This window comes from Aspergillus tanneri (assembly GCF_003426965.1).
Source record: "Aspergillus tanneri strain NIH1004 chromosome Unknown AapTan_2_pilon_pilon_pilon, whole genome shotgun sequence".
Taxonomy (NCBI): Eukaryota; Fungi; Ascomycota; class Eurotiomycetes; order Eurotiales; family Aspergillaceae; genus Aspergillus; species Aspergillus tanneri.
The window spans coordinates 3,925,686-3,940,431 of record NW_022984629.1 but is presented as its reverse complement, the minus strand read 5'-3'; the positions used below and the strand labels follow the sequence as shown (position 1 = coordinate 3,940,431).

Genomic DNA, 14,746 nt, shown 5'->3' with positions numbered 1-14,746 from the left:
GGTGTAGGGGAGTTCGTTTTACCCCTGTTTTATGACCTTGTTTACGTCACTATTACCACCAACTTATTTGACAGACCCTCGATCCATATCACGTGACTACACCTTATTTGTTTACCTCTCGTTTTCCTCTTTCTTTCTTTCCCCCCCCTTCAACGATTCCTTTCTGGACGTAGCCCATTCTATAGGTCCTACGGGTTCAGCCCTTGGCAATATACACCTATTTGATGAAATCATACACATAAAGTTGATATTGTATGCTCCTTTCGGATACTGTATTAACCATAGTTGAAGCGTGTTCTAGAGTATATGCAAGAAAAAATAGAAACTAATATATAAAGTCACGTTACAAAGGATCAAAAGGGACCGGCGCTTCACCGCTCCATAAATTCCCCGAGAAATTCTCAAGAGTCTCGAAATCAGGCATCCAGAACGGACTATCTTCTTCGAGATCGATCCACGGAGCAAGTTGCAGAGCCATGCGCACTCCATGGCTATGAGAGAGGTCTGTATCAAAGGTCGAATGAACGTCCGGAGCAGCCGTTCCTGCCGGACCGGCGGCGTGATTCGGGTAGACTTTGAACATACCAGGGTTCGCAGCAGATGAGGAAGGATAGGAAGAAGAGTGGGGATTGATAATTCCCGGGTGTTGGGCCGTCATTAATTCGGCCATTCCAATCTTCCTGCCTGTGTTGTCATTGTTGGCTTCGAGTTTCTCCATAGCTGCGTTGACGAGGAGTTCGAATGCGTCACGGTATTTTTTGACCCAGACAGCGCGTTCGCCCATGACGAATAACACTGTGGAGCAGGCGCGGATGTCGTTGCTCATCTGCACGGACCAGACTTCGTTTGTGTGTGTCCATAACGCGTACAGCAGTGTGATTCCTGCCATGAAGACGGTCTGCACAGCTAGGAAGGAATGCCCGTATTCGAGCGTCTGGTGCAGTCGTTTGTGGGTTTGGCAGATATCGCCGGCTGCTCGGAGGCAGATATGGTAATAGGGGTCGGTGAGGGGGAGGGAGGGTAGAAATGGCTGGAGAAGGAGCCTTAGGGCCCGGTTATAGTGCAAGATGGGATAGTCGAGGTCGGACCCACTGAATCGTAAAAGGGCTGATCGCTTCCATTCTTCCAGCTCGAGAAAAAGACTGTCCATTTTCGAGCGCAGGGAGTGAAGCGAGCGGTCGGCCCGGTAGATTTTATGCTGGATCTTGGAGTCAATCCGACGCAGTTGAATCAGGTATATGGCGAAAGTCATGGTGGTTATTCGGCCCATGGGCGGAGATTCAGTCAGCAACGCTGGATCTCGAATGTCATCGTCGACATCCACGGGTAGAGGAAGGTCAATATGTCTGTCCGCGATACTGAAGGGCCGGCCGAGGGACATGGAAACAACTCGCTCTACATAGTAGACTGTCCAGAATAATCGTCGTCTCATCTGCGCGGCTATGGGATCAAGGTGAATCTCGTTTGCCTTTCGATGCAGGCCGAGATCAATCGCAGTACGCATGGCAAGTCCAACCATGTACCAGACGCCCTGGCTGGAGGCTGAGCGGAGATGATATAATACCAGGAGTGTCATGGCTTCTATATTCTCGATAGATCGTGCTTCACACATAGCTGGGACTTGTTGAAGCGCAGTCATGTAGAATCGCTACAGGCGTTAGATCACCCTAGAAAAGGAATACAATGAGCACTCTCACCTCGGGTGCAATATACGTATCTTTCTCACTTAGCTCAATGGCTGTTGCCCCAATCGCATACACCATGTACAGCTTGAAAATACCGTATCTTTCTGCCTGGGATAGCTCCTCGCTCTTGGCTCTTGCCAACCGGAAGCGACCCTCATGAAGCCGCCACAGCTCCTGTCTATCAAGGAACATATAGCGAAGATGTAATCTGGTTAGATAGGCCTGAAGCATCCGTGACCCCATTTTGTCATTCGGTGGTTCGATGGTGCTTTTTGCTAGTATCTCTTCCATTCTCAATAATCGAGAATGACTACAAGCCCCTCTTGCACCTGGCGGTGGAGGATTGGCTGCGGATGGTGCACCTCCAGGATTTGAGGTATTCTGCTGACCTCGTGATGGGATCAGAATCTGATTCCACACTGTTGCCTGGACCATTTCGCCGAGATTTGCTGCCAAAGATAGACCCGAACTCGAGCCTACATATGCAGGTGCTTCGGATGAGTTCACAGCAAGAAATCCTACTAGTTCCCCCACGGCATTGTGATCAATTCCAATAGTTGGAGCAGCCTGAACAGTGTCTTGGCTCCGAGGCGAGTAAAGTGTAGCCCCTGGATGGGCGATGTTGTTGCTATTATTATTACTAGCAGCACTATTCAATTGTGACTCGAGATAATTGACGCGCTCTTCCAGCGCTCGCGTATACCTTGGAAGATTAATACTTATAGGTCGAATACATAAGAAGTTAAAAAAAACTCACTCATTTTGCTGATCGCCGTCATTCCTCACAGAGGCTTTGTCACACACGGCGCCAGCCTTGTGGCAATTGGAACATACTGGGTATTCATTGTCACACTACACAAAATGTTAGAAGCAACCCAATAGACTTTACCTAGAGGAGACTAACCTTCTGCTTCCTCGTTCTGCAGCGTGTGCATGCAGTCCTCCCACGCTTTCGGGGGTTGTAGTCTCGAGAAGGGGAAGAAGAACTTGCTTGGAGCGTTGGCTTAGGGATATCCATGGCACTGGAGTCTCTATGTATCCATTATTTCGGCAAGGCTGGAGGAAAGTGATGAGGAACATGTGCAAATGAAATGGAGATGGAAGGGAATGGATGGACGAAATGGGGCACACGCCAAGCTGCATCGAACGGGTCTTATCGATAACGTGCGGGGACAGTCACATCTACTGTGAACTATTGATATTTCTATAGAACGAATCCTATAGCATACTTAGATCCAAGTACGCTTTATATTGAATATTTTACTGTATTCTAGATCATGCGCTGGACTTGCCTTGATGCGAGCGTCCTGTCAAATCAGAGCTTACGGAACTCTGTTTATGGTCTACTTCGTTATTGGAAACACCGCTCGTCCTAGCCATGAGCACTCCCTTGCTGATTATCACAGCCAGGCTGTGTCTCATTTTTCTCTTCCTCCTCTCCCGGCTCCTTTAGCCTTTCTAGCCCCCTATCCCGGATCAAGAGACAAGCAATAAATGCTACGCCGATCAACGGCACCTGCAGGATAAACACGCTCCTCGATGCCTTAGCGTACGCAGTGACAATCTGCGACCAATCTGCGTTCGAAACATTTGAACGTGAAGGCAAAGAATAAGAAGAATGGGCGAGATACTGGTATCCATCAGGTAGGCTGGACCTGAGGGTCGCCTGCAACAGAGCAGCCGAAACGGCTAGTCCGCATGCACCACCGAGACAGCGGAAAAAGTTACGGTCTGAGATAACGACAGCACGTTGGGACTTGGTACAATGAGCCTGGAAGGCTACGAGGGTAGGCTGGAAGGTTCCGCCCACTCCTATACCGATAATAGCGACGACGGCCACGATAACACCTGGACTAGTGTCGAGCTCAAATAAAAGGACCAAACCAGCGCCCCTAGATAATCGCCTTCATTAGATGCTGCGGCATGTATCCAGATTCATGCACTAAATGAGAGCTTACAGAGTCCAAAGACCAAATCCGGTCCAAATTACCTCTCCGTAACGTCTGCGCCGGGAGATGTACTGTCCCGACAAGATGGAAGCCAACGACTGGCACACGACCATGGGCGCAGTGAATGCTGCAGATACAAGTGGAGACCACTCTCGAGCGTTCTGGTAATAGAGTGGCAAATAGTAGAGATAGGATTGATACACAGCTCCTAGGAGGAAACTTTGCAGGAAGAGTGTACAAATCACCTTATTCTTGAAGAACGCCACTGCCTAAATATTAGTTTCAATCGTACAAAGGCGATGTGAGTTCACGACGTACCAGGAAGCATCGGCAGCGTGGCCACTTTCCATTCGATGAATATGAACGTTATCAAAGAGCAAGCACCGATGGCGAGCATGCTGATAACCAAGGGAGAATCCCATTCGAAATAGGATCCACCGCCAGATATAGGGATAAGCAAGAAGATTATACCGACGGATGATGCAATGATCCCGAAGAAATCAATGCGGCTTATGTTCTCGCGGAAGCTATTTTTTTGAGCATTGTTCGGAATGAGGAAATAGCCCACCACTATGGAGCAAGCTGATAATGGAGAAAGAAGCCAGAAGAAACCTCTCCATGTTGACATCATGACGAATGCAGCTCCTATGAACGGGCCTAGCACATTTCCAAGCCCCAATGATGCGCCCAAAATGCCTTGATACTTGCCTCGTTCTCTGAGAGAGACGACATCAGATACAATTATCATTGTCAGAGACGTCACGCCGCCTCCAGCCACACCAGCTAACCCTCGAAAGACATAAAACATAGGGGCATTTTGGGATAGCCCACACAGCAAATCGGCAATACAGAGGAGAGCCAACGCGAATAGGTATACTATCTTCCGGCCAAATATGTCCGAGAGGCGGCCATACAGCACCGTAAACATAGTATTTGCTATAAGCGATGATGTCCCTGCCCAAGAGATAGTGTTTCGGGCATGGAGATCCTTGGCTATTGTGGGTAGAGTAACGCTGATGCCATTTTGGTCCACAAAAGTGATAAGCAAGGAGACCGCTAGACCCGTGAACACAATCAGTAGTTGACTGATTGGAAGAATATTTGACTGGTCATGTAATGCCTTCTCTGCAGCTTGCTGCCGGTTCATCCTATTCTAATCTGAGCAATGACCTCGGTATTGTAGCTGAATGTAGCACAAGAAGTTGCTCTAAAGGTCCTGAGAGGGACGGTCAATGAAGCGAGAGCAGCAACGGGACTAAATAATAGGTCTCCCAGGTCAATGGTGCCCACGATAAAGAATCATAAGGCACTGCAGAGAAAAAGAATCGTATAAATAGGGAGACTCATCCTGTAGGAAATGCAATATTTTTTGATACTTTACGCATCGGAGCCTGCCCCGACGGAACTTCTGAACAGGATTCGGGACTCCGTAAGTATCTTTTCCTAGCAAGACGCTAGTCTCATTAGCGCCATTTTTCTGCCGCTTGCTTGCACTATCACCACGCACTGAGCCAAAAGCTACTTTTTATTATACTACTAGTTTTATATGAAGTGACCTCAAGGATATCTGTATTCTATATACAATTTACATCTCGTGCTCCAAGTAGAACCCTTGGACAGTGAAATTTAGCCCAATATGACCTTAAGAAGTCCTGCCTGCATAAAGGAATATTGCAAGCCTTGCAACTATAGCCGGTTTAAAATATCCTTGGGAGAGGCTGGCTTTGAGTTTTTGTCTCTTTACCTTGAGCTTTACACCAGTAGCAGCATTTGCAGGATTAAATTCGAATAGCTAGTTGGCCACTATTATGTGCTGATTAACCTGAATCTTAAAGATCCCGGCCCCTTTTCTTTGGTTCTGTAGGACATTGGGGATTCCTCCTGGCCTTGCTTAATAAGCTTTTTATAAGAGCCTTTTAAAATTCAAAGGATCAAGATAAGTAATTTCCTTCATTCCCTGCTGCGGCAATTTTAACAATGCAATAGTAAAGATTTGTAATAAGTCTTATAACTTGCTCGCAATTAATTTGCATGATCCACCCCTCTTATATAATTGTTATAACCATTAATAATCCGAGGTATTGGAAATGCCTTGGTAGGCTGATCACTAAATGGCTTACGGGCAAATTTTGCACTGGTTAAGGCCTTCGCAGGGCATTAACGCAAGAAAGGAATCGAATCAATTGGCTTATGTACAGCATTTACAGTTAATAATGCTGTAATAAGATTACTATCTTGCCATGCAATACAAAGTATAAAATTAATATCAGAATCAGCACTTGCAGGGGCTGCATATAAAATATTCCACTGTTAAAGCTTTTTTAAATCTTTTAGCATATAAAGAGCCTTTAGAAATAACTTCTTAAATGTTGAAGTCTCTAGGGGAAGGAGGTATGTCGTGAGGTGCTAGGATTACGGTGACTGGATAGTATTAAACTATCGTACGATCTACTATCGCATGGTGAGTTGTGTGTATATACAGGATGAGAAGTGTTTCGCCTCCTTATATCAACATATCCGTAACACCCTGAATATGATATATCAGGTAGCTGCGGTCTAGGATGTCCGAAGGTGCCTTGGGCATCCTGAATTCCAACATTAAATATATTCGGTCTGGTGGTTTCACAGGCGCCAATCCCTCGCTGTTGAAGATAATTAAATAGTGGAATAGTAGAGAAGTAGTTATCCATATAAATTGTATAGGTATTGCGTTGAGATGGTAAGCATTTTGTGCTAGTTGAATAACCATAGACCCAGTAAGAGTTAAGCTATTACTTTTTTTAACCTCCACAAGAGACTTGTGACGGCTTGCCCATATCCAATAACTAAGTATATAGCCTTGATTAGCAATAGCAAAGAGCTTAACGTATTCAGTAAGCGAACGTTCCACGTAAGCGAGCGTTCCAGTCCAATACTCGTAGTAAATGCGGTAGATTTCAATCCTATATCTCCACAACCAGCTTAGACAATGACATCAAACTCTAAGATGCGGTTATATATAGCAACCTAATACATTATAAGAGAGCTCAGCCAGAATATAAGGAGCTTGGGCTTCTTTTTTAATAAAATACATAAAATACAATGCAATTTATGTTTTGTTGGTACTAACTGTAAACAATCTTTTTATACTAATCCTAACTGCTATATATACCTCTCCTATACCATGAATAAAAGTATAACTGTAATACCAGAATTGGGTTGTTGTGATATAAGACTGAAATCTATCGCAGAGTATTGGACTGGAACGCTCGCTTACGTGGAACGTTCGCTTACTGAATACGTTATGTCCTTGCTTAATTGGCTTATTTGGCATCTTAAATATATAATGAGAGCGCCCCAAAACCACGAATTATTGTTTTATTAATAAAATCTACGCTGGAAGGTTTCCAGTACTGTAAATAAGCTGTACGAAGTCTAGATTCAAAAGGCTCCAGCTTATAACACCACATCTGATTTGGCTTCATGCCGCCTCGTTGCGGACGCTGTCTGTATCAATACGCGTGATGGTTTGCCAGTCTCTTGCGCTCGAAGAACCAATTCCCTTGCCTGCTGCACCGGCCTGGTGTTCAACCAGCTTGGTGTCCAGCACAGCTGGATCTGTAAAATTTTGTTACTCGGTCTATTCGCCAGTTGAGCGATAAACACTAGAAGATCAGTCTTGTACAGCTCGCACTTGCCCAGCTTCACCGATGGACACCTGGAAAGTCCCTGGAAGTTAGGGTCACCGCGATCTATCCCACTAAAGACCCCAGTGATGGTACCAATTCCATGGATCCACATTTGGAGACCCGGTTTTGCAGCTACTTGGCCTGGGCCGCCATCTCAAGCTCGCCTCGTACGATGAAGCCTACGAGGCGACCAAGCAGACGACAGTGCAGTTCTCCCCATATGGCTTGGATATGCTGATGTTGGAGCATCGGCTCTGCGGCTCCATCTGCTACACCCCAGAAGAGTGGCGGAAGACACAGAGGGACGGCATCTGGCACAACACACTCTGGTCAATTGTAAACAAATAACCTATGCTCCTCACACATCGTGTGTCGTATAAACGGCCCCTTGCTGGCATTAAAGTTGTCTAGTTAGCGTGCATCATTGCTGCGCCAGCTTGTGAGATAATCCTGGAGTCCATAAGCCTGAGGTGGTGCGTGTTCAGGCCAAGCGGATGGTTGATTTGACGGTAAGCAGTGACAATCGGGGAGAAAGAAAAATAGAGAGAAAAGAGTTCCTTTGGCTAACGCAAGTCATTCTGAATCAGCCTTCTCAATTGCGTCTCATGGCAGGTAAAACGACTTATGATCTTGACGTGGGCAAGCAAGAAGATCGTGCACGTCTGGTAAACTCATCGAAAATGCCGACATGGTCCTTAGTGGCTATCGCTACCAATCTCTGGAAAGTCGTGGCATTGGTCTCGATGCAGCTCTGGAAATAGCCACTGCACGTGTGCAAGCGAATTGTCTACATCAATGACAATTATTACGGGTTAGACGGATATATGGCCGAGCGTCCTGGCTGGTAGCAGATTGCTGATGCGGCTGCGGGGTGCAGCTATGTGATGGGCAACTATTTGACCTGTCGGAAGGTCACTCTGTCCTTCTTAGCCTTCCCACCGCTGACATGCTAACCGGTGTTCTTGCGGCACTGGATATCATGATAATGCTGCGAGACTGGGCAACGACGATTGGAGGTTCCTGGCATGGAAGTGCGGCCTAGGAACATTCCAAGCCACATCCGTGGAGGAATGGGTGGGTTTGTACAGCCCGAAATTGTGGCAAAGATCCAAGAGTCATTCAAGTTCCCTCCGATCACAAGCGATGTTCAGGTCATCGAGCTCTATTACGAGATCGTGGAGGCATGGAATAAATCTACAGATCTTGTGAGCAACGAAAAGTATTTTGTACACTTCAACGACATTGTATATGGAAAAGATCTGAGAGTGCTCGCGCCTATCGTCAGATATAAAGATAAGGAAACCACACCACGGTGGACTAGTCCTCCGTGCCATTCTGCCAGCACAAGAACCGGCATTAGAAATTGAATGATTATTGGGGGCGCAGGGAAGACTGTTTTATTTTCATTTTTATAGTTTCTGTTGTCATAATCATCTATATAGTCAGGTTTATAGTATGTTACATTAAAAACTCTTCGAGCCAGTTTTAGAATGTATACTCATACTTCAGCAGAGCGATATACAAATTTATGCAATTAGCATAGAAAATTACTGTGATTGGGAGCTATAATCTAAATATGATTATTTAAGTAGAATAAACCATTGTCTTCATATGAAAATAAACAATTTGTTCGCTCACAGATAAACCATCACAGCTTGCATACAGCGCTAAGAACCCACCTGACGGTAATACGCCACCGTCAGTTTTTTTGATGACTAGCAACGCAACGCCTAAATGGAGGCCAGCGGACCAAACAAATCCCCTGTTCCTTCGTTAGATGATGACGACCATGCTTTTCCCAGCCTCCCCATGGCTGAGGCTATTGTTACACCGATTCCGCACTCGGTCTCCGAGAGTAGATAGCCTTCATCCAGTCTATAACAATAACGGCGGATGATTCTAGCCTCGGGAATAGACGCATATACACCGAGATGCTTATGCTGATGGATTGAACTCTTGTATGCCAACACTTCGTGAATCGATAATGAGACGTACAGTGCAGAATCGTTGGAGTGCTAGTGGCAGGAAACATGTGCTACATTAATAAATCTGTCCGGGTCCGGGATCCTCCGCGATTATTGGAGGCCTGATGCTATCCAATACCTTGTTAGGTATTCGTGTGTGATAATAGTCCGGTGCTATTTAGTATGCGAATTGGATATCGAGAGTATTTCAAGCACTATTCTCATAATCTCGGACCTAGAGTCGTAGGGATCAATCACCACTCAGTTGATGGAGCTGCAAGTTATAGGATTTGTACCTTCTACCAGTACCTTAAGCTGGATTGATCCCTCCACGTTGGTGCCATGGACCGAAGTTTCATCCGGCTGAGGTCATGTAGTACATATAGATCTAGACTGATCAGGATATCAAGATACTTGCAAAAATCAAGCATATACAAGTTCATCAACCAAGTTTGTCTCTGCTAGTCTCGTGAACTGGTTTGAAGAAAGATATTTTGTCTCGTTGGAGCGATAGAGACCATACTCAACACTCGAAAGGTGCGTGGCATTAATCAGCTGGCCTGATCTGACAAGACTTCCAATAAGGAATAAAACCAAATTCTCCTTTCGGAGTTCGGGTTCCTAATGTTGGTGATCGATATCGGACGTCTGACAGAGCCTGTAACCGTGGCCATGATTGGATTGACAGCCACCATTGCTACGTATACATGGAAGAATGCTAGCCAGGGTCATAGTAGTAAGAGGGTGTTGGGCTTGAACACGTTTTAATTTCTGGGTTCCATTGGGGTAATCTGATACAAGAGGTCAGGGCCAATACCATTGGCTGAACTTATAAATCCCGAGCAGCCAAATTTCCCAACAAGATACATTTCCAGAACTCAACTCTCCATATTATGAATATAGCTGCCGGAGGGAATGCACCAGTGTCATGCCTCCCTAATAGGCACCCCTCAACCGGTGACAAATAATATCAAATGAATATACGCAAATTAGCTGTGAGCAGACGGCATCGAAACGTCCAATGCACCGGACACCCAAGGAGATTGCACTCCACGTGTTGCACCCGTAGCATCCCCTCCAAAACCATGAGCATCGTCAACCCGATTGTGCTGCGCAGTCCCTTGAACGGGTTGGGTTGAGGGTTCTCCCATGTCTGTGGCAGCGGCTGGGGTAGGCACAGCGTGCTGAGGCAGATAGTTCCCGCCCGTGATATTGCCGTGATTCGGGAAGAAGCTTTGGTTTAAAGCCCCGCATGTAGTACAGGTGAACTCAATCTTGAAGTTAGTAAGGATCAGTTGAGAAGCCGAAGGATGGCCGCTACTTGAGAATCGTCTCTGAGGCTTAGGCTGCGTAGTCTGAGGTGTGGATCGTGGATTTGGTGTCGGCACCCCATACGCAGGCTGATGCGAGGTAGCCTGGTGATGGACAGGGTAGGTTGGCGATGGATGCCCCTGTGAGTGGATCTCTGGTGGAGGTTGTACCTGAGGCTGATGTTGCAACTGAGGATGCGGCTGCAAATTCTCCCCGTGGAGCTGCGACGCTTGGAGGTCCGGATTACTGCTGCCAATAAGGCTATTTTGGATAGCCTCCGGGATCCATCTTTGCCCAGATAGACCGCTGTATGTTGAACCCTCGGCCTGTTCCTCCGGCGCAGGTAGTTGGATGTCCTGCTGGTCATCTCCACTGGAGTCGAGGGTGTCGGCTCTCTCACCCTGGGCTTGCGATTGCTGCTGTTCTAATCGAATGAGAGCCCTCTGGGCCTGTCTCATTGAAATCTCGTACCCATGGTAGCGCTTGACGGCATCGACGACCTCCTGGGCCTTGATGTTGTTTCTCATATCGAACAGCTTTGGTATTTCGGTGAGGAGAAAGCGTACATGGGATACCTCCGAGCGCACTGGTGTTTTAGGGGTGGAAGATGCGTTCCGCCGACAGCTATGACTGTCCTGGAGGCTGCTAATATAGGTCGCATTTTTGTTCGCCCGGCACACAACGCGGAAGAAGCAATTGCTCGAGGACCGGCAGCCTATCACTACACTCTTTTTATTGCTCCGCGCCACTCGGAGCTCCCAGTGCTGCCTGACCGATATACTTCGCACCAACGCCTTGAACTCCTCCAAAGAGACGAACCGCTGGCCCACATGGAGCCCCGAGTACATTTCCGCCATGGCAGGAGGAACAGCACCGCGAACGAGGACAAAAGCGAGGAGATTATGGGTGAAAATGCCATCAGTAAATCATAGTTAATCACTGGTAGAAACTGGCAAGTTGCGCAACTGCCAAAATCGCAAATAGGCTTGGCGTAATCTGCGTGCAATAGCTCACTATCTCAGAGCTGAGTTGGAAGAATACGCCGCCCAAACATACAGGGGAAAAAGAAGCAATTGGCATCGCTGGTGTGGTGCAACGACTGAAAGCAGGGTCTAATAGCCAAAAGATGAATGACCCTCCGAGGGAATGTGCGGTGCGTTGTTGATTGGGGTGTTCCAAGGAGACAGACGACTGCAGCAATAGGGAACCAAAGACTTAGCACTGACGACGTCAATAAAAATACGCACCGGCCAGCAAAGCGGCGTTAGGCAGATGTTTCCGCTTAGCGCGGAACCCCCCAGACCGCTCGGATCGGCCATTTTTCAAAAGCAACGTTCTTCTCTCGGCGACCGAAGTGGACACTGACGACTTGTCATTCTCCTCGCGACAATCGGAGTTGACTGTGAAATATTCTGCTGCCTTGTACATACGCAACATGGCATCCTATGGGCTCCTCGATCAACCAGAAGAAGGTCACCGTGGCTCTTATGCCCGATCCTCCTCGTCTCACCTCACTAACTTCTTCCAGATGCTCTCCATAAGTCGCGCCTTTTGAACGTCGAAGAAAAGCCCTTCAAGCGGATTTCCAAACGTCTTTTGCACCCGGAATCTGTGGTTCTTTCGAATTCGACCCTCCCTCCGACCCCTCCACCCGACGCGACTGATGAAAATGCGGCGGCCACCGTAGAGGCCGAGAAGCAAAAAAGACTGGAGGAATGGCGTCAATTCCGCGAAGACGCGGCGCTGGACTTTGCTGCTTTTGAAGGCAGCATTGCGCGCATTCAATTTCTTTTCACAAGTAACGAGAAGGAGCGTGAGCGCTATGCAGCCGAGAAGCTTCGGATTCTCTCCACCATGCAATCCGTGCGCGAAAACACGGCAGAACTGCGGGTCCAGCTAGATGAGGCACAGCGTCTGCTAGCTTTGCGGAAAAGTTACGATGACCTGGCCGACAAAATTACAAGTAATCGCCTTTTGAAGCCGAGAGAAGATCAGCAGGCCAATTTACAGAAGCTACAGACGGAGATCACTGAGTTAGAAAAGGAAAGCAGGGACTACGCCACTACATGGGCTGAACGGAGGGAGCAATTTGGTCGCATTGTGGAAGAGGGAATGCAACTACGACGACTCATTCGAGATGAGAAGGAAGAGGTGGAACGTAGAGAAGGCATGCAGGAAGGTGAGGATGGAGATGACGCGGACATCCCTTCGAAAGGAAAATCTAGCGGCGCCAATACCCCTCGGCCTGATGGCGAGAGTGTCACTCCCTCTCAGCAAAGCCAGGATGAGGCTGGACGATCACCGGCCGGTCTACATGCAGAAAAATTGTCCACAACTGGAGCGGCATCGCCATTGCGAAAAGTCATTGCCGCCGACGATGAGAACAAACCCTCTCCCGACAAAGAAGATGCTAATATGGTGGATGAAGGTGAAATAACCGGGGGCGAGAACGCCGATCAATCTGATGAATTGGAGGAAGGGGAGGAAGTCCCAGACGACCGCACAGCTGATAAAATGGATACTACTTGATCAGCGAAACTTTGGCACATTTACTATCCATAAAGCGAGGAGTTTGGTTTCATGGCATTGGTGCTGGAGGTAGCACTTTTTGAATCTATTTATTGTGGTCTCATAGTAACGAATACATCTTCATAAAGTGTGAATGTGAATTGTCATATCTCAAGCAATCTCCCTCTCAGCTGTTCTGGCTTTCGAAATAGCATCCTTTGCGGCATTGATATGCTCGACGTTGCTCTCAGTGCCCTTCTGGCCCTCTTCGGTCTAGAGCATCGTCAGTCAATAGGAACACATACACAGCTATATCCAACTTACCAATAGACTCTGAAGCTTCGCTATGGCATCTTCGATCTTCTGCTTGAGTGTAGGCAGGACTCTCTTGGTCTCATCCAGGGCAAGACGCTGTCGACTAGTAAGCAATCGGTTGCAACAAAATTACATATCTATCCAGCCAATCCCCCACATACCTCTTGTTTCAGGGTGTATTCGCTATTTTCGTCATCGGTGTTCTGTTGAGCTTCAAGTCGCTGAACCCGTTCGGTCTGTTCCTTAAGCTCGCGATGGTAGGACGCCTCTTCCTTGACGAGACGCAGGACGGACTGCGTGGCAATCTCCAAATGAGAGAGCGGTGCCATGGTGGTTTCTGTCTCGGGATACGATCAGTATCTATCGTGATGAAGCAGAAGGAGAGGCCGAAAGGATGATGTCATGTATAAATAGAAATCGGGATAAAGAGGTCAACGCCATAGCACAACAATTAGCATGGTATTTTGGGCGGTTTTTGGACCTGGTTTAAATGTATAAAGAATGGCAACTAAGAATATCAAGAAAAAGACACTTGTCGATCGTGTTATGCAGTCTTGGTCCACAATCCAGCCAGGAGCATGTACTTTGAAGTGATATGTGGATATTGATGCCCTATACATACCGGAGATAGTACCTGAATATCGGGGCTCAAAACTGATGAGCGGAGGTATTGGAAAGAGTAGAAGTTGACTTTGTTAAAATTCTGGCAAAACCGTCGATTGAAAATGCTTCCAAGCACTACAGCCACTCAACAAACAATCGCAATGATGATGCTGCTATCCGAAAGAAGCTACTTTGCAATGTTTGTTTAGAGGGGCTACTGCCACGTGATTAGTATCTCCCTTTTTGGCCTGCAGTACTTAGGCGTTGTTTCTTTCGTACATTATTTGTAGGTATCTAGCCTAGGTTCTTATCTCTTTCATGTTTATCTTTAGTAGCAGAAATTAAATTTTGTCCCTTCAATCCTGCGTCTCGCATATTCCAATTCAGTATATTGCAAAGTATGAAGTAAAGAAGCAAATGTTAAATTATTTAAGAGATCTCTAGGACTGTAGAGCGCTAAACATGTTCGATAAAAATTATAGGCAGATTTCTACATTCTAGCCCTTCTGAAAATATCGCATGACAGAGATACTACGATGCTATGCTAACAAGCAAGCCGTTCATATATATCGGCTGCATTGAAATACATCCTCTTCAGCCTTGTTACCGTGCACTTTGCCTTGGGTGTCATGGGAAGTAGTCCCAACACCGTCAGCATTGCCCCGTTGCCTCACTTCCAAGGCGTTGCCCGGAAGTAAATAGGCAAATGAATTGCTGGCCTTATACATCTTACCTGGGTAGTC

At 46.9% G+C, this 14,746-nt stretch overlaps 5 protein-coding genes across 5 annotated transcripts; 1 reads left to right on the top strand and 4 right to left on the bottom strand.

Moving 5' to 3' along the window:
- Positions 1–343: 343 nt before the first annotated feature.
- Positions 344–1,877, bottom strand: ATNIH1004_001247 (putative C6 transcription factor; the record flags this gene model as incomplete). The annotated part of the gene is made up of 2 exons (XM_033565947.1): positions 344–1,648; positions 1,698–1,877. The coding sequence occupies 2 exons, from the start codon at positions 1,875–1,877 to the stop codon at positions 344–346; spliced, it is 1,485 nt and encodes a 494-aa protein (XP_033431704.1).
- Positions 1,878–3,057: 1,180 nt separating this feature from the next.
- Positions 3,058–4,781, bottom strand: ATNIH1004_001246 (putative MFS transporter; the record flags this gene model as incomplete). Its single annotated transcript, XM_033565946.1, has 3 exons — positions 3,058–3,577; positions 3,644–3,899; positions 3,953–4,781. The coding sequence occupies 3 exons, from the start codon at positions 4,779–4,781 to the stop codon at positions 3,058–3,060; spliced, it is 1,605 nt and encodes a 534-aa protein (XP_033431703.1).
- A 5,474-nt stretch (positions 4,782–10,255) lies between these two features.
- Positions 10,256–11,425, bottom strand: ATNIH1004_001245 (uncharacterized protein; the record flags this gene model as incomplete). The annotated part of the gene is made up of 1 exon (XM_033565945.1): positions 10,256–11,425. The coding sequence occupies one exon, from the start codon at positions 11,423–11,425 to the stop codon at positions 10,256–10,258; it is 1,170 nt and encodes a 389-aa protein (XP_033431702.1).
- Positions 11,426–12,012: 587 nt separating this feature from the next.
- On the top strand, positions 12,013–13,106 carry ATNIH1004_001244 (uncharacterized protein; the record flags this gene model as incomplete). Its single annotated transcript, XM_033565944.1, has 2 exons — positions 12,013–12,049; positions 12,106–13,106. The coding sequence occupies 2 exons, from the start codon at positions 12,013–12,015 to the stop codon at positions 13,104–13,106; spliced, it is 1,038 nt and encodes a 345-aa protein (XP_033431701.1).
- Positions 13,107–13,256: 150 nt separating this feature from the next.
- ATNIH1004_001243 (putative tubulin-specific chaperone Rbl2) lies at positions 13,257–13,729 on the bottom strand (the record flags this gene model as incomplete). The annotated part of the gene is made up of 3 exons (XM_033565943.1): positions 13,257–13,358; positions 13,410–13,496; positions 13,562–13,729. The coding sequence occupies 3 exons, from the start codon at positions 13,727–13,729 to the stop codon at positions 13,257–13,259; spliced, it is 357 nt and encodes a 118-aa protein (XP_033431700.1).
- Between the last annotated feature and the right edge of the window lie 1,017 nt (positions 13,730–14,746).